Source organism: Thamnophis sirtalis, unplaced genomic scaffold (assembly GCF_051295495.1).
Source record: "Thamnophis sirtalis isolate CommonGarterSnake01/CBP01778 unplaced genomic scaffold, rThaSir2_p1.2 scaffold_11, whole genome shotgun sequence".
Classification (NCBI taxonomy): Eukaryota; Metazoa; Chordata; class Lepidosauria; order Squamata; family Natricidae; genus Thamnophis; species Thamnophis sirtalis.
This window is the reverse complement of record NW_028261391.1, coordinates 56,154,009-56,176,406: the sequence shown is the minus strand read 5'-3', so window position 1 is coordinate 56,176,406 and position 22,398 is coordinate 56,154,009. Positions and strand designations below refer to the sequence as shown.

Genomic DNA, 22,398 nt, shown 5'->3' with positions numbered 1-22,398 from the left:
GTAGATTGTTATAAAGCAAGTATGAGCAGTGGCAAGATATGACTGAATTAAAAAAAGAAGCATATACCATTTCAGAGTGCATCAACAACAGTAGTTTCCGAATTGTGGTTGTTACTAAACATGACTGTGAAGGGTCCTTGGTACTCTCTGAGTTGGTCGTTTTCTTGTAGATGTTTTATTACCCAAACTAGATAACATCATCAGTGCCAGTAAGGAATGGTGTTTGCTCTTAATTTACATTCTAGTCAGTGGCTTGCCCTGTCAGTGTTGGTGGGACTGGTCTTAGAGGTTCTTTGGGCTGTTTACTGTTAGCTTAGGTACTGTTTATTTCTTGATTGTTGGGACCATTCCTTACCTAGCATAGATGTTACCTAATTTAGGTAATGAAACATCTGCAAGAAAACAACCAAATTCAGGGAATTACCAAGCATCCTTCAGAATTATGCCTAGTGAGCAACATAAATATTATTATTTACCACAATTTGGAAACGACTTCTGTAGCTCAGAGAGCACCCCTCCTTTTCAACCCGAGCTACAAATATTCTTCTTGGTCAAACACGATTCTTTAAAAAAAAACACGATCCAGAGAAATCAGAACCAATCTCAGAGATGAGCAACGAGGAGATCAGGGATGGGATGCTTTTTAAAATCACAATATACTCGCTCATGGGAAGCAAAGCTCTAAGTTGACAAGGGGAAATCTGAAGACTGGGAAAAAAATTTGACGGCTCCCGCAAAGAAATCAGACACCCGTGGGACCAACTACTTGGGGTAGCTGAGCCGGTGGATAGGCTCTGCTCACCTGCTCCAAACTCGGGGACTTTCAAATCCCGCTCCCATCCGTCCACTTTTTTCACGTGCTGATATACCAAGTTCTCCTTCTCCTGAAGCGTGGTCGCATCTTCCAGCGCGCAGTCCAACTGGCTCTGCGAAGGCAAAAGAGAGGGCAGGCCGCCAGTCGCCGCCATCGCTCTTCCCTCCCTGCCCGCCAGAGCACAAGAAAGCGGGCGTGACTCTAACCGCTCTTCCGTTTGGTTTCCGGCACTTTCCAAACTCAACTCTGTCTGGTCATCCAGCCAAAACCCAACCCGACCGACCCGCATCCCGAATGTTTAAAATCCCGTCGCCCCATATTTTCATGCCCCATAAAAACTTTGGACCAAAGATAGGTAATTATTCCCTTGTATCACTACGATGCTTTCCTCCCAAAAGTACAAGAAATCGCATATTCGACAACGGACACCCGCCTGGTATTTTTGTTTTCCTGTCACAGATTCGCCAGAAATAGATCTGAATTTGCTGGCCAAACAAGTGTAGGAATGGTTTTCTGGCCCCGAAAGATATTAAAATAGTATTTTTAATAAAAAATGAGGAAAGGCAGCGAGTTTAGTCGTCGTGAAAGTGCGGATCTCATCGGAAAGATACAGGAGGAGGAAGGGAAGAGCCGCCAAGAAGGAATGAAATCAGTGGCGGCGACTGGAGCTCTCGGAGGCGTGAGGGATTTGGAATGGGGCTGCTGCTTCCTAAGTGGAAGAAATCTGCTGAGGTAACGTGCGCCATTATCCCTCTGACTGCGGAGGGGTAGTTCTCTTGGATGGGGAGATTATTCATTTCGACGCGGGAAGGTCGCGATATTTAACAGAATAACACAGTTGGAAGACCCTGGATGTCTTCTAGTCCAACCCCCTGCTCAGGCAGGAAACCCCTATACCATTTCAGACAAATGGTTTTCCAATCTCTTCTTAAAAACTGCCAGTGTTGGAGCATTCACAACTTCTGCAAGTGGTTCCACTGATTAATGGTTCTCACTGTCAGGAAATTTTCTCCTTAGTTCTAAGTGGCTTCTCTCCTTGATTAGTTTTCATCCATTGCTTCTTGTCCTGCTTTCAGGCACTTTGGCAAAGGTAGACGAAATGTAATAATACTTGAATTTGAAATTCTGCCCGTATATACTGGGGTTAGACAGACTGAACTAATGATTTATGGGAACACACCATAGGGCTAAAAACATTCTGCTGAATGTAATGCGATTTAGTCACAAGTCAGATTTGCACTGCTCTCCAAGAGAGAAACTTGGGAGTCAGCCACCCTAGCTCTAGCATGGCCTGGCAAGCAGTTTCTAAAAACATGTCCTCTGGATTAAAGAGATTGAGCAGGAAAGTAGTGTTTGCCAGTGCATTTTTTTCCCATATAAATCTTCTGATTAGTATTAGAGTCAGAACTGCAAGGATTAGTTGCTGCATGCAGTATTAACCACACTCCACCCAGTCCCCAGGGATTATTACTTCTGTGGCCATTGCTTTTGGCTGCTGGAGAGCAGAGACTTATTGGGCAGTTAACCTATTCTTTTCTTGACTCATTGAAGGTGTAAAAGTAGTACTTGACTTACAACAGTTCATTTAGTGACCATTCAACGTTACAATGGTACAGAAAAAAGTGACTTATGACCGTTTTTCAACCATTGATGAAAATTGTGGCATGTCCATGGTCATGTGATCAAAATTTAGATTCTTGGCAACTGACTCATATTTATGACGGTTGCAGCGTCCCGGAGCTATGTGATCCCCTTTTGCGGCCTTCTGACAAGCAAAGTCAATGGGGAAACCAGATTCACTTAACAACCGTGTTACTACTTTAAGAACTGCAGTGAATCACTTAACAAGTGTAGTAGGAAAAGTCGTAAAATGGGACAAAACTCACTTAGCAAATGTATCATTTAGCAACATGAATTTTGCACTCTATTGTGGTCGTAAGTTGAGGACTAGCTGTACCACAAAGTTGTTTCCCACTGGTAATGTCTGTCATCTTCCACAATGGCAACTGCAGGGCTGCAAGTGCAGGGCTTGCTATGGTGAGCAAAGGCATGAGATTTACACTTGAAGAATTGGGGAAAGAGCAGGCAGTGGAAAAAGGAAATATTTCACCCCCTTCCTGCATCTTACTTCCCCAGCACAACAGAGGAAACGTATCCCTTGTAGCAGCTTATGCAGCCTTGTTTTCAATACAAGACAAGGCAGAACCATTGGGATAGCACTTTCCATTTTCTGGCTTGAAGGGAGGTGAAGAGCCCTATATTTTCCCTATCCCGAGGAAGTTTTTCAAAACAAAGATAGTGTAATTTTATATTACATTTATAACATGGCTTGTATTGAGAAAACATGGGGAAAGAGCAAAGAAGAGGAAGAATACTGTATACTTTTCTGAGGCCAACTCTTAAAGCTAAAATGTGCTTGGAGATATCTAATTGTATAAATACTATAAAATGAAGTAGCAATGCAGGGTTTATTGAAAGGTATTTGAAATTTAGCTACTGTTCAGAGGATCAATAGGAGACATGATTCTTTGTGTTTTTAGAATATTTAGAATAATTTCTAAATGAAGAACTGTTGAAGGAATCTTGCTTTATTTTTATTATTTGCATTTCAGGATCACAGAAGAAGAAAAGAAGTCGGTGGAACAGTACTAAGATTTTTTAGTCAAATTTTAAAAAATAGCGTTAAAATCTGACCTCATGGTTAAAATTATAAACTAAGTGCACTTTACTATTTGAAATGTCAATCATTGCACCTGAACGTAAAACTATTTCTATATTTGTAACATTTATATGAGTGGGATAGCATGATATTTAATATAGCAATTGATACTTATTATTTTATAAGTATAGTAAAATAGTACAACTGAATTCAAGGAAGTAGTTTTCCTAAAGAAGATTTTTCTGTCATTGATGGATTGTCATGTCTGAAGATGGCCTTTTGGAGGAAGACATTTGGGAATATAAATCTATCAGGAAGCAAAAGCCTACAAGCCAACATTCAGAAGTAATTGCTACCGAAGTACAAAAAGCAAAGTTTGAAAATGGTAAATCACAAAGAAATGACAATAGAAATTGTGGGAAAGCACCTAAAAGAAAAGGTGTCCCTAAGAAGACAAAACAAAGGCCAAAACAAAGAGATAGCCAGACCCCCTTAAAGCCAGGAGTTTCCAGTAGTGATCAATCATCACAGGAAAGTCTGTCAACAACTCCTGCGAAAGAAAGAAATATATGCAAGAAACAAAACGCTGCAAAACCTAGACCAGTTTTTGAGGGGTACTGTCCAAGTTGTCAAATGCCATTCTCTTTATTGTTGATCCAGACACCTCAGTGGCATGTTACTGAATGCTTGGATGTCTCGGGGACTGCTGAGAAAGGTACAGTTTCAATGGGAAGTAAGGGCTCTTCTACTTTGTTTTTGAAAACAGACTATGTTCCTTTAAGAAGTGCAAACAATATATTCTCGTCATGCAACTTAGTATCTGAAAAAACATTGACTGGATTTCAGTCTTTTGATTAACCAGAGGCCAGAGCTAAGAAAATGGCAACCATATATTAAAACAAATCTTATTAGTCCTTGAATTAATTCTTTAAAAAGCCATATTTTTGAAATTATAGTTGGAAACTATAGTTTTAAGGCATAAATTAAAAAATACCAAATTTTAAAGAATAGACTCCTGTACGAGAGGTCTGGTGAGTAAAGAAAGGCTATGATGCAATATTATATTTTTAACGGAGAATAGCTTACCAAATTAAAAACAATTGCATATAATTTTCAGTGAAAAGAAATTATTATGTTCCAAAATAATTATGTGCCATTATTTGAATTTGAAAACTCATTTAAAAAATCCCTCACAGCCTATTGAAGTTTATTAGAAAAGACTGGCTAACCATGATGTATCTAGTCACATAATTCAGAAAAATAGACGTATTTATACCTAAACTGAATTCTTTTTTTGCTACAAATCTAATTATGTTTCCATCAGGCATTGTACTAAAAGTTTCGCATTCTCATAGGTAAATTCAATTTGAGGAAATAAAGGTACAATAAATAGTTGTCTGCATTAGCCATGTTTTTTGAAGCATAAATTCCAGAATTTAAATATTTATTCAATAAAGCTTGTTTTTCATTTGTGCTATATTCAAAAACATTTTCCTAATACTTTTTTCCTCTTTTATTAGAATGTCCTGATGGCATTTTGTGCTCTTCAGCCATTCCTTCTCATTACAAACGCTACAGCCATTTCCAACTTGCAGCAAGTAGAGCACAGGACTCTTTCTTTGCACCCTCATTATCTAGTGCAGAAAATTATTTCATTAGACCTGATGCTGCTGAATATAATAAATTCAATTGTAGAGTATTACAGGATATAGAGGTCCCTCAGAGTACAGAAAAATCAAAACAGTCTCTTCTATTACCACAACTGAGATCAATGACTATGGATTCCATCAATATAACCAACATCATGGCTTCATCTTTGGGAAATATTAAAGAAGCTGAGAATACAATACAGCATATAGATGAAACAAAGCAGTCTCACTGCCTTAATCCTTTTTATGAAGAGAAGCTAAACAGTCAACTTTGTTCTTTTCAACAGAATACCTCTCTTTCAGATGCTGATTTGAATGACAGTGAAATTTCTTACTCTCCACTTTATACTGATGAAAATGCTGTAGAATTAGATGAGGCAGATAAGGAATTGCAGAAAAAGGTAGAGATAACATGTAAAAAAAATCTATTTGATACTAGAAACTTGGAAAGTGGAATTGTTGGAAGTTTATCTAATAGATCACAGCAGATACAATTTCAACAGAAGAATGTTAAAATGATGCAAGATAGAACAACAATCAATGAATCATCTAACATTTTACCAGCAAGTGTGAGTGGAACATCTAAGCCTCTCCCACAAAAAAGTATGCATAATAGCATTGGCGATTCAAGAAGTTTTCTTGATCAGATGAGATGTCTCACAGGAGATTTCAATTCAAAGAAAACTAAGGATAAGTTTGACTGGCTTAAAGTGAACTCTTCTAATTTTAATGCTGATCACTATGGACAGGGCAATTCTAATGATAGTTATTGGTTCTCTACAGATTCTGCTGTTAAGGATCTCATGCTTTCTTCAAAATCTGAAAAAGAGCCTCTGCAATCATTTCAGTTAGGACAAACTGAAGTAGTAGAAAAGTTCAGTAACTTAGATGTTAAAGTTAAGACTATTGTTAACTCATGTGGAAATAGAGCACTTCAGAACAATTTGTGTTCAAAGAAAGAAAAAGAAAAAGGATCTTGTAAGAATATAGCTATGCCTGTTTTGTCCAGTACAATATCTAAAACACAGCCGGTTCCTGCTACAAAGGTCCCAATCACTCCCCCCAAACACCTAAAACAAATGGACATTGGTGTGTTTTTTTGGGGATTGCAACCAAAAGTAAAAAGTGAGACTACCCCAAAGAAAAGTCTTTCTGAAGAAAGAGTAATTGTAAATCCATCAGCTGTAAATGAAAAGAAGCACATATCTCGAAAGAGGAAGGCTGAAGCATCAGTAGGTGACTCTGATACAGTCACAAAAAGTTCAAACATTAAGTATGACACCAGGTCAGATGGTATTTCTGGTGATCAGAGAAGACAGAAAAAAAGATACAGAGAGTCATATCCTGGTGAAGGTGGAATAAAAAAACAGTGTCCCTTTTATAAAAAGATACCAGGTAATGCTCGATTTATTTTGTCAGAAAATTTAGGATTGTTGGGGTTTTTTCCTTCCTTGCATCATTAGTTTCTCCTAAAGAAAATACCCTTTTTCTACAGTATATACATAAAATGTTTTTTTTTATTCAAAGCCCTATAAGTGTTCTCTGTTTAGCTATCCATGAAATGATCCTGTAGAAAATTATTCAGAAGTAAATTATATTCCTTTCAGTAGTAATTATTCATTGTTAGGGTAGGATTGCAACCTATTTGTTCAAATATGATTTGTTAATGGCAGGAGTAGTCAGTATAAATCTTACTTGAAAAGAAATATGTAACTAAGGAATAGAAAGGAACAGTTACTGTATTTTTCGGAGTATAGGACGCATCAGAGTATAAGATGCACCTTAATTTTGGGGGAGGAAATCAGGAAAAAAACCCTTTCTGCCTCTTTCCCAGCAGCATCCATCAGTATTCATCTGGCTAACATCTTTGCTGCCTCAGTCGGAGCCTGATTCCCGAAACTGCCTGGGGAACTGTGATGAAAGCCTTTTGAAAGAAAGCATTTTTGGGCTGTAGGGTGCCCTCTCCGATTCCAAAAAGGGTGTGTGCAGAGGCCAAACAAGTGCATCGTGTTTAAGTTGGCAGCAGTTCCAGCACGTGCTGCCACCTGAAAATGCTTTCCTTCCCAGTTCCCTGGTACACATCGCAGAGCCACGTGTCCTCCTCCTCTACAGACTCACTGCCTGTTTTCTCCTGGCCAGAACTGTCAGCTGGGGGAGGTGGGGAAAAAAGCGAGAGAGCAGTGTAGTCGGGCAAAAACGCAGGAGCCGGGTGTGGACACAGGGCAGGCATATTAGAGGCAGCCGACCGATTGCCGGCTTGCCTAGCCACCTGGAGTGCAGAGGCAGCAAAGGGAACCCACGTCATGGCTCTATTAAGATGTGCATTTTGGGGGTGGCAGGTGGGGCAGGGAATGGGGTGCCCAGACAGCGCTTCTTGGAGTCTACTGCTCAAGCCCTTAAGTGTCACTGCCAGCAACCACGGTTTCGCACCCCCTCTCCCGGATAACAGCCGACAGGAGAGGCAGTGCTCTGGGTGAAGTTTTACCACCCCCGCTCCAACGAGTGAGGGGAGTCCAGCAGCGCCCAGGGCACTTCTTCATCACTGGCAGGGATGCCGGGCACCCCATCCCCTGCCCTACCTGCCACCCCCAAATTGTGCTCCACCACGAAATGTGCATCTTAATAGAGTCTGGCAGCTCCGTTTCATCTCTCGGCTGGTCTTTGCAGGGAAAACCTTGCACAGTAAAGAAAAACTTCATGAGAAGTTTTTCTTTACTGTGCAAGATGTTTCTCTGCACAGAGCGGCCGAGAGAGAGAAGTGGGTGAGCTGCCAGACTTGAATAAGATGCATGCCCCACCTGCCACCCCCAAATTGTGCCTGAACATCTTTTTTGAATCTGGCAGCTCCACCACTTCTCTCTCTTGGCTATTCTGTGCAGGGAAACATCTCACTGCTGCTACTCGGCCTCCTTGAGGCATGTAGGCAGGAGGCAGCTGCGGCCACAACGTGAGTTTTCTTTGCTGCCTACGCACTCTGGGTGGCCAGGAGGCAAGCCAGCAATCGGTCGGCTGCCTCTAATCTGATTGCCCTGTGTCCGTGCCCGGCTCCTGTGCCCTCGCCTGACTGCGCTGCCCTCCTGGCCAGCCCTCGACAGTGCTGGCCAGGAGAAAACAGGCGGTGACTCTGTAGAGGAGGAGGGAGCGCGGCTCTGTGATGTGCACTGGGGAACTGGGAAAGAAAGCATTTTCAGGTGGCAGCGCGTGCTGGAACTGCCTACCACCTGAAACACGATGCACTTGTTTGGCCTCTGCATGCACCCATTTTTTGAATCAGGGGAGCCTACAACCCAAAAACGCTTTCATTGAAAAGACTTTCATCCCAGTTCCCCAGGCAGCTTCGGGAATCAAGCGCCATGTGAACCCCCCTGAAAATGCAACGCATGGAGCGGGTGGGTGGAGTTACATTTAGAGTATAAGACGCACCCAGATTTTCACCCTCTTTTTGTGGGTCTTATACTCTGAAAAATACGGTATATATTTTTTTTGTAGACAGGTCTAAAATTACAGAAAAATCTTTAAGGATGTAAGGAGAGAAAGATATTTAAGTTGTGCTAGCATCAATGAAATTTAAGGCTACAATCCTGCACATCCTTGGATTCAAGGAGGATTGCTTCTGAGTCAATATGCATAAGATTGTAGCATAAGCTCTTTGATATGTTATTTGTTTCTATTGATTATAGCTATTTTTCTGTATTTTTAGCTCTTCAGATATGTACTGTATAATTAACATTTCCAGACTTCCCACTAATTATATTAAGTAATCCTCTATTTTTTTCACTTAAACTTAAGGAAACAAACATGTTAGTACTACTTTTCTGAGTGTAAAGAAAGAAATAATCCTCAGGTAACTTTAAAGATTTAACATTTATTCTGGCATAAACCTTTATGATTAACATGTGAATGTGAATGTTGATGCATTGGCACATAGTTCACAAAAGTTTATGCCCTAATGAGTCTTAACAGGCTGTAGAAGATTCTATTCTAATTGTACTAGTCAGCTTTAGCAGTTGCACTATGTAAGAAATGACTGTCTATTCTTTTACTAATTTGTGTCAGGCACAAGTTTTGTAGTAGATGCATTCCAGTATGGAGAGATTGAAGGCTGCAGTGCTTATTTCCTCACCCACTTTCATTCTGATCATTATGGTGGCCTAACTAAAAAGTTTACATTCCCAATATACTGCAATAAGGTATGTATGACTATTTTGGACTCATTTGTGAAATATAAAACATGTAAGATGCTTCTTGTCTGTGCATAAAATATTAATAATCCTGTGGAATTTTGGAACTAATTTCAACTAACTTTGAAACATATCAGTCAACAAATTGTGGGTTGCATGAGTGCCTTTCGTTTGTGTCATTACTTGTAAAGCTATTGCTGCCATTGCTAAATTATTATACTTTTTTCTCCATTGGACCAGTGTTGTGCAGTTCCGGATTTGTAAGGTATAATGATGAAGTAGAAATTCCAAGTGTAGAAACTACAGTATTCTTCAGCTTCATTCAGTATAAACTGCCATGAAATGTGAATCATATATTCAGCAGCTGCTTTTCCTATTTTTTCTTCTCTCATTTGTTTCATTTACCATCTTGCTTAATTAATACCTTGTAATTAGATCCAAATTAAATTGGGGCAAGTGGTATAAGTAGCTGCAAAACACTTTCTGTATTTTAGATAACTGGAAACTTGGTAAAGAATAAACTGCGAGTGCAAGAGCAATATGTCCATATCCTGCCAATGGATAAAGAATGTATAATAGATGGCATAAAAGTAGTGTTGGTTGATGCTAATCAGTAAGTATTTTTGAAAAAGTGAATGAAATGTAAATTCATTTAAATTATATAATAAAATTATATAATTAATTTATGTCAATTTTGTTTTGGGTTTGAATTCAAAATGCCTTTTCTCCTTCCCTTTCTCTCTTCCACTCCATTCATTCTTTTGGCAGTTGTCCTGGTGCTGCAATGATTATTTTCTATCTTCCAAATGGGACTGTAATATTGCATACAGGTGACTTTAGGGCAGACCCTTCTATGGAGCGCTGTCCTTTCCTAAATGGTTGGAAAGTTCATACTGTTTACTTGGACACAACGTAAGTTTTTGATTAAACATTTACAATATTGAAATATTGTGAGAACACTTTGTAAACTACAAAAATGTGCCATGGTAGACTCATGGAGTTGGAAGGGATTATCGAAGTTATCTAGACAAAACTCCTGCTCCCTACTAGATTATGTCTAACATACAACCATTTCCTTTTGTGAAAACTTCATGTAGCAGACTGTTCTGTTAGAACATTCTTCTTTACATTTAGTCTGAACATCAGTTCTTGTACTTTTAATCCTTCAGCATTGGACATTTCTATTGTGGGACAATAGATTCAAGCCCATGCTTTCTTCTGTGTGACAATCCTTGAGATATTTGAAGACAGATATTTAATTTTCCTAGGTTTCATTCATTTTGGTATACTAACTGTGTCAGAGCCTTTAACCATTTCCTGTACAACTTGGTTTCCAGATATCCCTCCTCTAAACTTGTTCCTATTTCTCATTGCCCTTTTGTTTACATACACAGCCTCCCCTATCACTCTTGATACTCCTGGATCATTGTATGATTAGTTTTTGCCCCACCAATAGTTTGCAGTATTCCTAACATTCCTAACTTTTTTGCTATAGCTTATTTCACTGAAAGCTGTATCATCCTGCTTTGGCAGTTATAGAAAGAAATGCCACCCCTTTCTTATGCACAGATCACGGATCTGTCCTACTAATTGAGACAACATATTTTTGTTGATAAATGTGGCAAAAAAGAAACAAATTGAACAAATATTTGACTTATTTAAAAGTTGTACTCAAAGCAGTTAGCTATACTTCTTCCACTAATTATTTATTTTTGTGGAAAAAATGAATGTACCCCTACTAGTCTCAATGGTACTTGTTATCACAAAAATGCACAAACTAAAACAGAAAGGACTTTTAATTCCTATTTTTCTCAGAAATAGGATTGTTGTCTTCTATCTGTTTGTATATTGTCACTGGAACTACAACAACTCATGCATGTGTTCTAATTGTTCCCTATACTAGAAACATTGACTTATAGTAATCCCTTTGAGTTTGATACTTTTCACTAAATTATATCTTGATACATATTTGTGATACTGTTCATCTGTTTCTATAAATAGAACAGGGCTAAAGGTGTTATTTCCTTTTTTCCATGAAAGCTGAATTTTCTAATATGTCTTTTATTACTGTTTCTTAGGTATTGTAGTCCTGAATATACTTTTCCTTCCCAGCAAGAAGTGATTCAATTTGCTGTCAATACTGCATTTGAACGAGTGACTTTAAACCCACGAACATTAGTTGTTTGTGGAACATATTCTGTTGGAAAAGAAAAAGTCTTTCTAGGTAAGGGAGGGACTCTTCTATAAGAGCTTCAGAAATACTATATCCTGAGCTGAACTTAATATTCAGCACAACCTAATTCGCTGTTTCTACTCATAATGTTCTTTCACAAAAATATCACAGCTCTAAAATAGTTAAAATCATACCCTATTGGACTTCTTGGCAAAAAGTTCAGAGGCAAAGCAGTGTATGTCATGAACGATTGGAGATGCCCCATTTTAGTAATGCTATAGTTTACGAATGCTTTGGAGATATTAATAGCCTTGTAAATGTAAGGGACTTTTTCAACGTTTAACTCAGCTTTTTGGTATGTGGGGTAACTTTCCAAATAATTTATTTCAATGCTAAGTTGGAAAATGTTGAAACACGCATGTCAGCCTTCCTAAAACTGATTATCTGGAATGAAAGAAATCTTTTATCCACTTTTGGAACTCTTCATAATCTATCCTATTACTATTTTTAAGCTGGCAAGCAGATACAAATTTTTATAGTTAAACAAGAAAAAATAAATTAGTGCAATTTGAATGCTGTTTAAAAAAATGTTAATGAAAAAAATGCTTTCTTTGTTAAAGCTAACATAAATGGTATCAGCTTCTAGCTGAAGTTTTTTTCCTTAAAAATCTGAAAGTGAATTCTGAAACCTCAATATGAAAAAAAAACCTGATTTTGTTCCATAGTTTGTTTATTGCCGTTTTCAAACAATTGGATGAATTGGCAGGCAGGAAGAGCAGATTGTCAGATTGGAGAAAGGTTTTACTAGTTTAGTCAAATTTCCTGGGAATCCTTTCTATTCCTATTAGATTAGAATATTTTTATGAGTATTCAACAGAAGATATGTTCAAAACAAACATATAGGGAAATTCTACCTTTAGGGAATTATCAGTGAAATATAAAAGCAAGCTTACATTATTTTTCCTATTTCCATTTTCATGATGCCATTCCTGCAGCTATTGCTGAAGTTCTGGGCTCAAAAGTAAGCATGTCTCAAGAGAAATTCAAAACACTTCAATGCTTAGAATCAGCAACAATAAATTCCCTCATCAGTTTGAACTGGGATAATACTTGCATACATCTTCTGCCCATGATGCAGATTAATTTTAAGGTAAGATTTAAAGCTGAATCCCAGAGTCTCTGTCTTCTACCTTAAGATGCTATAATTACAGTAAATAAGATCCAGTTTCAAATTGCATTATTATCTAATAATCTAACAGTTATCTAAAAAGCGTTTATTTTCAATTAAAATAACTAGATATTATTTTCTATCTATAGAATTTGCAAAATCATTTGAATAAGTTTTCTGAGAAATTTGATCATATTTTGGCTTTTAAGCCTACTGGGTGGACATACTCTGATAGATGCTGTTCTTTGAATGATATCAAATCTCAGACAAGAGGAAATATCACTATATATGGTAATACAATTTCAAATTATTAATATGGTTAATTATTTTCTGTCAGTTTTCCGTTACAGGTTGGAATCAAATAACTCATGAGTTAGCCAAGAAGTTAAAGGGATACAAAATAAATAGAGAGTGTTGTATGTGACCTTTAAAAGACAACATATTTGTCAAGCATTGTTGTAAAATATTTAAAGGGTGCATACATTTTGAAAAGGTTACAGCCCTTTTTCTTTTCCAGCTATAGGATTCAGACTTTTCTAACAGAATTATCTGTATGCAACCCAGAATATGCAACCCAGAATATCTGTTTGCATTGATCAGAAACAGAACCGTGTTACTTCTAATACATATTTTAATAGTGAAGTAGATATTTTGATTGTTCCATATTAAATACCCAATAACTTTTCTTGAAGAAACAGTATCTCTTTCATGGTTTTACTATATATAATGCATTTTCTTTCATCCTCTTTCAACATATTGCTGAAAGGTGCAATAAGTTATTAAACAAAAAAAGTAAATGTGAAGCAGATTACTGAATGAACAGTAAAGATACAAGCTAGATAATTTGCCCAGAATTTAGCTACATACTCAGTATGTAAATTACATGGAAATTTAGTTAAAACACCAGTTTCAAGTTTTGTAAAGCACCTTATGCTAAATTTCAGCTACTTATATTCACTGTTTGTTTTTGTTTTATATGCAGGGATTCCTTACAGTGAGCACAGCAGTTTCCTTGAAATGAAACAATTTATTCAATGGCTGAAACCTCAGAAAATTATTCCTACTGTAAATGTAGGAAATTGGAAAGTTAGACATGAAATGGAAAGGTATTTCAGGGACTGGAAGATGGAAGTTGCAGAATGGAATTAGGAAAGTAGGATCTTTATTACAATAATTATATGCCTTAAAGTCTGATAAATTTTTCTTCATTGTTCTTTGACTCTGATCTATATGGAAACAATGTAGATGTATAGAAACAAACATATTCTGTGTCAACAGAATATGCTGTATTTTCAGAATTTACGGCATCCATAAGAAATGAAACATGAAATCAAGTAATATAACATTATAAAGGTTTTTACATTTTTATTTATTTATTGTATTTAAAAATAAATAAACAATATGAAATATAATCTTGATAAGTGTTAAAGTGTTTTAATAATTTACAAACCAAGCATTTATAATTTCAAGATACTATATTACCTTTGGTCTCATGCCTCCTGTTGAAGCACTGGTATAATGTTTTTATTGTGTGTTGATCTAGGTTTTGCCAGCTTCCATCAATGGTTGTATCATCCACATATTTAGTAATAACTTGTCTAAACCCTGTAAGGTTAATGGCCATCAGCCTGTCTATGTGTATGGCAACCCCTCCTTTCATCTTTTAATAAGCTTTAATCTTTCTGGGGTAGGAATATCTGATCACAATACAGTATTAAATAAGGATTTATACATCATACGTTTATATAAATGTGCACAACATTTTAAATCCCTGTCATCGGTTCTAGCCATTGACAAAATGCACTAGAGATGATATTTCTATGAATCTTTCCATGATCTTTCTATAAATTATTCCAATTTTTTTCATTATTTTTAGCATAGTGAAGATAGACATCATACTTGCTTTTGTATTCATAAATTAAGCAACCATAATTCAGTTAATGTATACAAAAAGAAAGAGGGGGAGGGGTCTGCTATCTTTTTGATCTACTTTTCAAGATGGTTGAAATTTAGTAAATGATTACCTTTCTGCAAGTCAGAGATTAATTACCTTTCTCATAATCACAGGACTAATAATAATAATTTATATGCTGCTGAAATTCTAATAATTCTGAGTGGATTACAAATTATTAATAACACAAATATAAGAAAATATAAAAAACACAAAAACATAAAACAAAAGAAAAATGATAACAGAGGCAACAAACCCAGATGGGAACAAAGAAAAGAAGAAATGGGTGTCAATGCATTCTTATCAAAGAATTGGGTGAACTGCCACATCATCTGGACTTTTTAAAATGCATGGAATCATGAGTAATCTTTTAGAGATTCGCATTCTGCCTGTTTTAAAAGGTGGCTGCAATTAATTTCCCAGAATTAATCAAAGATTGGTTAGAACTTAGCTGGAAATATTTCATAACTAGCAAACTAAATTTCTCAAACTTAGTTTCTTGTAAATTAGAAAAATGAGCAAAGATAGAAAGATAGACATGAATGGGACTATAAAATATATGTTTGCAATAGCAATAGCAGTTAGACTTATATACCGCTTAATATGGCTTTCAGCCCTCTCTAAGCAGTTTACAGAGTCAGCATATTGCCCCCAACAATCCAGGTCCTCATTTTACCCACCTTGGAAGGATGGAAGGCTGAGTCAACCTTGAGCCAGTGAGATTTGAACAGCCAAACTGCAGAACTGCAGTCAGCTGAAGTAGCCTGCAGTGCTGCATTTAACCACTGCGCCACCTCGGCTCTTTTAAAAGTATTGAAAAGTTGGAACAGAAACATACTGAATTATGAATAGAACCATATATTGTGAGATATATCAAAACTAAATCATATTTAATTATCTGTATTCCTTTATGTCAAAAGATGAGTCTCTGTAATTTTTAAAAAAGGGAAATAACTCCCCTCCTGTTTTCCATAAGTAATCTTTTTTTTATAGCTAAAAAAATACAGAATAGAAAAATACAATTTGATGCACTATTAATGTTTTCTTTTTGAATATTTAATTTGGATTTTAGCACAAAGGCAGCTGTTTTATCTGGACCAAGAGACTAAATACTAAACTCTTATTTATTTACCAGGACTTTTTTTTAACTAGGCTTGGAAGAATTTAATTGACAAGAGTGACATGATTCTTATGTAACTTAAGTTTTAGCTGTTAGCTACTTCACCGAAAGCTTAAAACTAGAAACATTTGAAATCTCTCTCCATGTTTTTTCCTTTGAAGCTCACATTATTAATTATAGATATGGTTCAAAAAACCCATTTACACAATGTGTAAATGCCTATTTGTAAAGGAGTGAGACTACAGTGCTTCTCTTGATTTAATAACAGATTTAATGACTAACAAAAGTCAGTCTGGTACTTTTCAGGTGGGCTCGACATTTCTAGTGGCTATGTTGCTAAAAATGAATGTTCAACACATCTAGTAAACATCAGATTATGGAAGATTACCAAGATAATGGGGCAAATATTCTTATCCCTTTGTTAAATTTGTTAGCTGAACATTTTCTGGAAAGCTTTATAAAACATTCTTATAAATCTCAGCATTTTGGAAATAAAACCCTCTTGTTTGAAAGTTGCTATAAAAGTTATTCTTTCAATAAGAGTATAATAAAATGACATAAAATCATATCTTAAAGTTTTTAAATTTCTGCATTGAACCTTTGATAGATGGATTTGTAATTAACCATCTGTACCAATGTATTAAATAATTAATCGTTTATAAAAAGATTACAAACTATACACAGAAGGAATCATACCATTTTCTATAGTACTTTGAACAAACTCTTGGATTTTCTATTCACAATCAATTATTTGATCTTGGTTACATTCTGACAGCAGCAATCTGTTTACATCAAAATAGTTTATAATATTTTCTTATAGTATGAATACAAAAGTGCAACGCAATATGGGAACATGCTGAAGAGAAAATAAGTGTTTACAGTATCCACTCATCCAAATCATTAATAAAAAATTGAAGACTGACTTTGTGGAATCCCACTTCTTAGATTAGATCATGCAGTCCATACTGTCACAATTTGCAATTTGTGTTTATTCATGTTGGGAGATGTCACTTAAACTGAAAGCAAGAAAAATTGTGATTATGTGAAAACATACTTCTAATGAATTCTATTACAGGCAGTAATTAAAAAAACAATGTCTTTAAAAACTGTTAGTAACTGTTGCTCCAGCTACTAATGCTAACTATAAGTATAGAAAATGTAGCATATATTCATCCATCAAAATATCTTTTCTTTTGACAAAAATATCCCTTGAAGGCAGTTTATACGGGTTCCTGAAAATGTCTTCATGGTTGAAAAGTTCAATAAATTCTATTGAAAAATCACTTATGATTTAGCAAATGCACCTGAAAAGCCTTTTCTATTTTACATGCTTTGATCTTTTGTTTTTTATGCACTGTCATCTTTTTATCAAGACCATGATGAATACCTAGGCATGAACAAATATTTTCCACTTCATTCCTTTTACATGAGTTGCAGTATCACTGTGTTGATAGAGCATCTCTAAAATAAGTACTTATGTAAAGCAAAATACAGGAAATATTATTCCTCTCTACTTGCTTCCAGCAAATTCCTTACAGAATCCCACAAATCTCTCAGCAGAAAGGATTCATTTGGTTTTCCAGCTAGCAAAAGATAACACAGAGAGTGAATTTTGAACTATCACTTTCCAGAAATGATATTAAAAGTTAATTTAGATGTAAAATCAATTTTATTTTCTAATTTTATTTTAATCATTTGACATGACATACAACTTGGATTTTTAAAAAATGAAGTGATGAATAAGGAGGATTTTTTTGTATTGGATATAATTATGGAATGTTTTGCTTGCTTGTAAAAGAGGAATGAATAGTGTCTTGATTTACATTCTAAGCATATAGGAAGCACAGCTGTTTTCTAGTCCATTGTTGGTTTCTTGATTTAACTCCCTAATAACACTGATATTAAAAGGGAGAGGGGCATTAGCAGTTTCCAAGGAGAAATTCTGGAGGACAATTTGTAGCAGCCATGCATTCATAGAAATGACAAAACGAAACTATTTTTCATTCTGTTATTAATGAAACAATTGAAACAATTATCACTGGTAGAGTATAAGATATGAGGCAGAGATAACAAAAATATTTTGAAGAACAAAAGCAGCTGGTGAAAGACAACTTAGGGAGAAGGAAGTCATGATCTAATGTGTGTTTATAATTAAATCTGCAATTCCTCATATTTCTAAGCAGGGGGGATTTGAAAAAAGATGACTGGTGCAACAGTTAAATAAAAATGAAGCTTAATTAGTTAGGAAGATGTCAGGGTGGAACATTTGCCAAGCGACAGAACAAAACAATTTCTGACATTTACATTCCTAATTAGCAGATGTTAATAATATCTCATCTTCCACTAAACTGCATTTCACTTAGGATGCATCCAAATTCAGACAAGGTTTATCTAAAAAGTTGAAACAAACTCATGTACAGGAATATAAATTCACACACACAGAAAGCCAACTCCCTCCCCTCACAGAAAATAGGTTCAAACAATGTTAGCGATATACTTCAAGGATCAGAAGCAGCAGGGATGTGCAGGCAGGGGAGGCAGGGGAGGCAGGGGAGGTAGAGCCTCACCACTGTCATCATGAAAAGAAAAAAAAATGTAAAAAGAAAAAGGCTGAACTAGTTGCTGCCAGAGTCACAGTGGATGACTGCTTAGTGCTTAACTGTTTAAAAAAGCCTCTAAAAAACTACAGGTGGAGGCGGGAGAACGAGGTGCCTCATCTAGTCTGACTTTATGATCACTTGAGCAGAGCTAAGCAAGGGTTAAAAGCCGAAAAATTCCTGACGTAATGAGGCACGTCGTTCTCCTGCCTGTAGAGGGTGGTTTTTTAGAGGTTTTTTTAAACAGTTAAGCAGAGTCATCCACACGGTGACTCTGTCAGCAACTAGCTCAGCCTTCAGCTCTTGTCTTTTTCCTTTTACATTTTTTTTTCTTTTCATGATGGCAGGCAAGAGCAGAGTTGAAATCATCTCTGAAACAGCTGGAAAAGGTATGTAATTGCATGCAGAGACATGTTGCCTTTTCAAACACACACATCTGGATAAAAGTATATAAGCCCAGCTTCACTGATTACAAGTTTGAAAAGGCAACGTGGCTCCACCTGCAATCAAAGGCTCGGATCAGAAGGCAGCAGGGGAATGGGGGTGGGGGATATAGCAGAGGAGCTGCTTTCAAGCCATTGGAAAATATATCCAATCCAACTTCTGTGTTTGTGTTTGAGATTGAGTGAGTGAGAGAGGGATCCAACTTCTCTGTGTGCGTGTGTCTGTTTGAGAGAGGGAGGAAGGAGGGGGAAGGAGAAGAAAAAGAATGATAGAAAACTTTTTCACAAAGGAGAAAAACAAATGCTGTCGCTTTAAATTGGAACTGAGCATGTCTGGCTGTGGAATTCTGGGAGTTGAAGTCCACAAGTCTAAAAAAATTGTAACCCCTGTGTCAGTGCCTCACCAGCCATAAACCACACTGCACATCACTGAGAAGCAGCATGCCACTAAAGTTTAGCTGCTATGAAATTACAGAGTTATTGCCATCCGTATCAACATAACCACTCTGGGAAGCAAGATGGTGTACATGGTTCATCTTTGACCTATTTTAAAACAGCATTTTTATAAATATATGATAAAATACAGTCCTTATAGATGTTATTAGCAGACTTTTGAACCAACATCATGTGAGATAGACCGCATCACAGCAGTCCAAATGGGAAGTGATAATAATTACTCTTTCTTTGTGGAGGAATGTAATAGACTAGAATAGACTAACACATTTGGAAGATAACTTGGAGGTCTTCTAGTCCAACCCCCTGCTCAGGCAGGAAACCCTATACCATTTCAGGCAAACCGTTGTCTAATCTCTTCTTAAAAACTGCCAGTGTTGGAGCATTCACAATTTCTGGAGGCAAGTTGTTCCACTGATTAATTGTTCTGTCAGGAAATTTCTTCTTAGTTCTAGGTTGTTTCTCTCCTTGATTAGTTTCCATCCATTGCTTCTTGTCCAGCCCTCAGGTGCTTTGGAGAGTAGCTTGACACCTTCTTGATTCTTCTTTGTGGCTTGACTCCCTCTTCTTTGTGGCAATCCCTGAGGTAATCCCATTCAGGATCACATTTGTGAATTTCCAAAGTTAGAGCACTCATAGCCACCTATCTTGCTAGAGATAATCCAAAACCTGTGACATTTTTCTTTTTATCATTGAAAGTGACAGTTGTTTTTAACATCCATGCTTTTCTTGACCATTTCCTACTCCCAAGTCAGTTTTCATACTTTTGGTGGTAGACTGTGCTTTGACTGCTCTTGATACTGCCTTCCCCTTAGTCTGCTGACCTCAAAGTTAACATAGCAGAAATTTCACATAATTTTAAAATAAAATTTACTTTGACTTAATCTTGGCAAGCCAATGGATTAATCAGATGTTCTTGGGACATGCAGTTCATGAGGACACAAATACTTCTGTCCCTATTTCACCAATCATATACAATGATTGAATTTGGCTATGTCTCATAGTTTTAAATATCCATTACTAATAGAGCTTTGCTATACTAATTTTGCTGGATTGTTGATGCAGTGTCTTCTGGTCTGTAGAATCCAGATTTATCAGATTAATATTGGAAGGCCATGTGTCAATTTGTCTGTTGTTTTCTCCTGAACATCTCTGGCTATAATGAAGAAGTGCTCATCCTAAAGTGTAGCTTACAAATTTGAGAAAAAACAGTAAAAGTGAAGATGAAGAATGACAAAATTGGCTGTGGATTTATATTTCTTTTAAAAATACATTTTATTGAGTTTTGCAAACAGTATAAATAATGACATGTGAGAAAAGAACTTTTAATTCTCATTTAAAACTATAAGCTATGTACCGTATTTAGAAATTAAGCAATACAAACTAAGAAGGAAAATAAAATTAGAAAGAAACATATCTAGAAGAAAGTGAACAGTAAAAATAAGGGAAAGTCATTGTGCAACATGCACTGTACAATTAACCTTGCATATGTTTCTCTGATATCAAACTGATTTTATATCTGTTCACATGGTTACAGTTCAGTTTTTAGACCATGAATTAATCCTATACCATATCAATCATACTTGATCTTATCTTTTGATTAACACAAAACCAATCCAAATGTCAAGAACCATCATATTTCATTTCAAAACTGGAGACACATGAATCCTTCCTGACATAAATAATGACCTCTTTGGCAGCAGTCACAATTCACCTAAAGATCATTATAAATTAAAATAATTCCAGATTTTTAGAATATAATTAATAATACATGGAGATCCGTTAACCTTAATTTCATTACAAGAACCCCGTTCACATTTATCTGCAGCATAAAAAGATAAATCTGTTGAAGTACCCAATATACTTGAAAAAGAATTAGATCAATTAAATGAATCACATTTAACATTCCTTAGAATTCAAGACCATTGATTTTGCAATATGGGATATTCAAGTTTCCTATTCAGTAAGTTTTTGAAAACAATGATCTGAGAAGCAGAATGAACTTGCAGAGATCAATTGGCAGATGGGCGAAATTATCAATTGTCGCTGAGCTCACCTTTTCATTGATTTCCTTCTACAAATAGGATAACAAGCCAATGAAACCACAACAAAGTAAATCTGATTGTGCGCTGGCTGATTGCTAAGTACATGAAAAAGATATAGTCTTATAATATACTTACACTGTTCTTTTATGCCATTATGGACACTTGCATCCTGGAACATGCAAAATCTCTGAATTTGGGAGTCGTTTTATTGTCAATTTTACCTTGGGGGCAAAAAAAAGTAGGAAAGGTGATTTACTGTTATATCTTACAGTTTATCTTGTTCTTTTTGGAGTTAGTAAGATAATAAACAATTTTTCAGAACAAAACTACGAATCAGCATGCATTTCTATAATAAACACTGGAGATGAGAAATGTATACAATTCTGATGATTTAGGCCTGCAACAGCAATGAATTTTCTTGCCAGACAGTTTTATGAAGTTGTATATCATTAGCATCTTGATGGAACCCATGAAAAATATATATTGGCAACAAAGTCCTGAAATGAATAATTTCAGCAAATATTTTTGATGTTAAGATACAGAAAAGTAGATGAAGAAAAAGCTAGGAATTACTACTGCAATAACAATGGGCTTAATTCTCTGTCAGGGTGATTTTAAAACGGTGATAAATTCATCTTACAATTTGTGGGATGACGGGAAGGAATGTTAGCTTGTTCCTTGATACAAACAGAAACAAATCATAGGCCAGCCCTGCTGCTTGAGATTTCTCTCTAGTTTTAAAAAACAATAAATTTCAATTTGCTGATCTTCCTCAACAGGAGTTAGAATATTCTGGATATTTCACAAAACCTGTTTATGTGATATTGCTGATAATAGTGGTGTATTGAAAAAGATTTAAGTTATTAAAAGGAACTAGTGTGACAAAAAGAAACCCTTTTAGTTTTTACTATCCTTGTTCATTGTCACTTTATTTCTAAGGTCAGGCTTAAGTTTAAAAAGGGATCCTATGGCTAATGAAACCAAGCTGGGGAGGTGAATGGGGAGAGGTGGGTGATACATGATCACGCACCATCTGGCTGGATATTTATAATTGTGGATTAGCAATTTATAAGTGGATAGATGGGGCAAAATATTGAATGATAATTTTGTGTAAAAATCTTTTATTGCTTAGTGCTAAGCTTTAA

The 22,398-nt window shown here is 36.1% G+C and overlaps 3 protein-coding genes across 9 annotated transcripts in view; 1 reads left to right on the top strand and 2 right to left on the bottom strand.

Moving 5' to 3' along the window:
• The window catches only part of NHLRC2 (NHL repeat containing 2), a 36,517-nt gene extending 35,324 nt beyond the window's left edge, over positions 1-1,193 (bottom strand). For 2 of the 3 annotated variants that reach the window (XM_014062548.2, XM_087725848.1), the window contains exon 1: positions 803-1,187. In XM_014062548.2, the coding sequence (XP_013918023.2) occupies positions 803-1,103 (301 nt within the window). In that variant the 5' untranslated portion in view covers positions 1,104-1,187. Of the gene's footprint in view, positions 1-802 lie in introns of all 3 variants that reach the window. The other variant, XM_087725849.1, reaches the window with a different exon arrangement.
• A 128-nt stretch (positions 1,194-1,321) lies between these two features.
• DCLRE1A (DNA cross-link repair 1A) lies at positions 1,322-14,065 on the top strand. Its single transcript, XM_014062550.2, has 10 exons — positions 1,322-1,546; positions 3,427-4,188; positions 4,994-6,517; positions 9,179-9,312; positions 9,798-9,916; positions 10,072-10,215; positions 11,382-11,527; positions 12,472-12,626; positions 12,794-12,935; positions 13,627-14,065. Exons 2-10 carry the CDS (start codon positions 3,735-3,737, stop codon positions 13,791-13,793), a joined length of 2,985 nt encoding a protein of 994 aa, XP_013918025.2. The 5' UTR covers positions 1,322-1,546; positions 3,427-3,734; the 3' UTR covers positions 13,794-14,065.
• Positions 14,066-15,749: 1,684 nt separating this feature from the next.
• Positions 15,750-22,398, bottom strand: part of PLEKHS1 (pleckstrin homology domain containing S1) — a 31,705-nt gene continuing 25,056 nt past the window's right edge. For 3 of the 5 annotated variants that reach the window (XM_087725845.1, XM_087725843.1, XM_087725846.1), the window contains 2 exons: positions 21,389-21,474; positions 15,750-16,731 (listed from right to left, as the gene is read on the bottom strand). In XM_087725845.1, coding sequence (XP_087581971.1) covers positions 21,406-21,474 — 69 coding nt within the window. In that variant the 3' untranslated portion in view covers positions 15,750-16,731; positions 21,389-21,405. Of the gene's footprint in view, positions 16,732-20,405; positions 20,923-20,963; positions 21,283-21,388; positions 21,475-22,398 lie in introns of those variants that run through there. The other 2 variants (XM_087725844.1, XM_087725847.1) reach the window with 2 other exon arrangements.

Bases quoted from the DNA above. Each gene is read 5' to 3' on its own strand.
- DCLRE1A (XM_014062550.2), top strand. From the start codon at position 3,735: ATGTCTGAAGATGGCCTTTTGGAGGAAGACATTTGGGAATATAAATCT. The intron at 4,189-4,993 runs GTACAGTTTCAA...CTCTTTTATTAG, and splicing joins CTCGGGGACTGCTGAGAAAG to AATGTCCTGATGGCATTTTG. The intron at 9,917-10,071 runs GTAAGTATTTTT...TTCTTTTGGCAG, and splicing joins GTGTTGGTTGATGCTAATCA to TTGTCCTGGTGCTGCAATGA.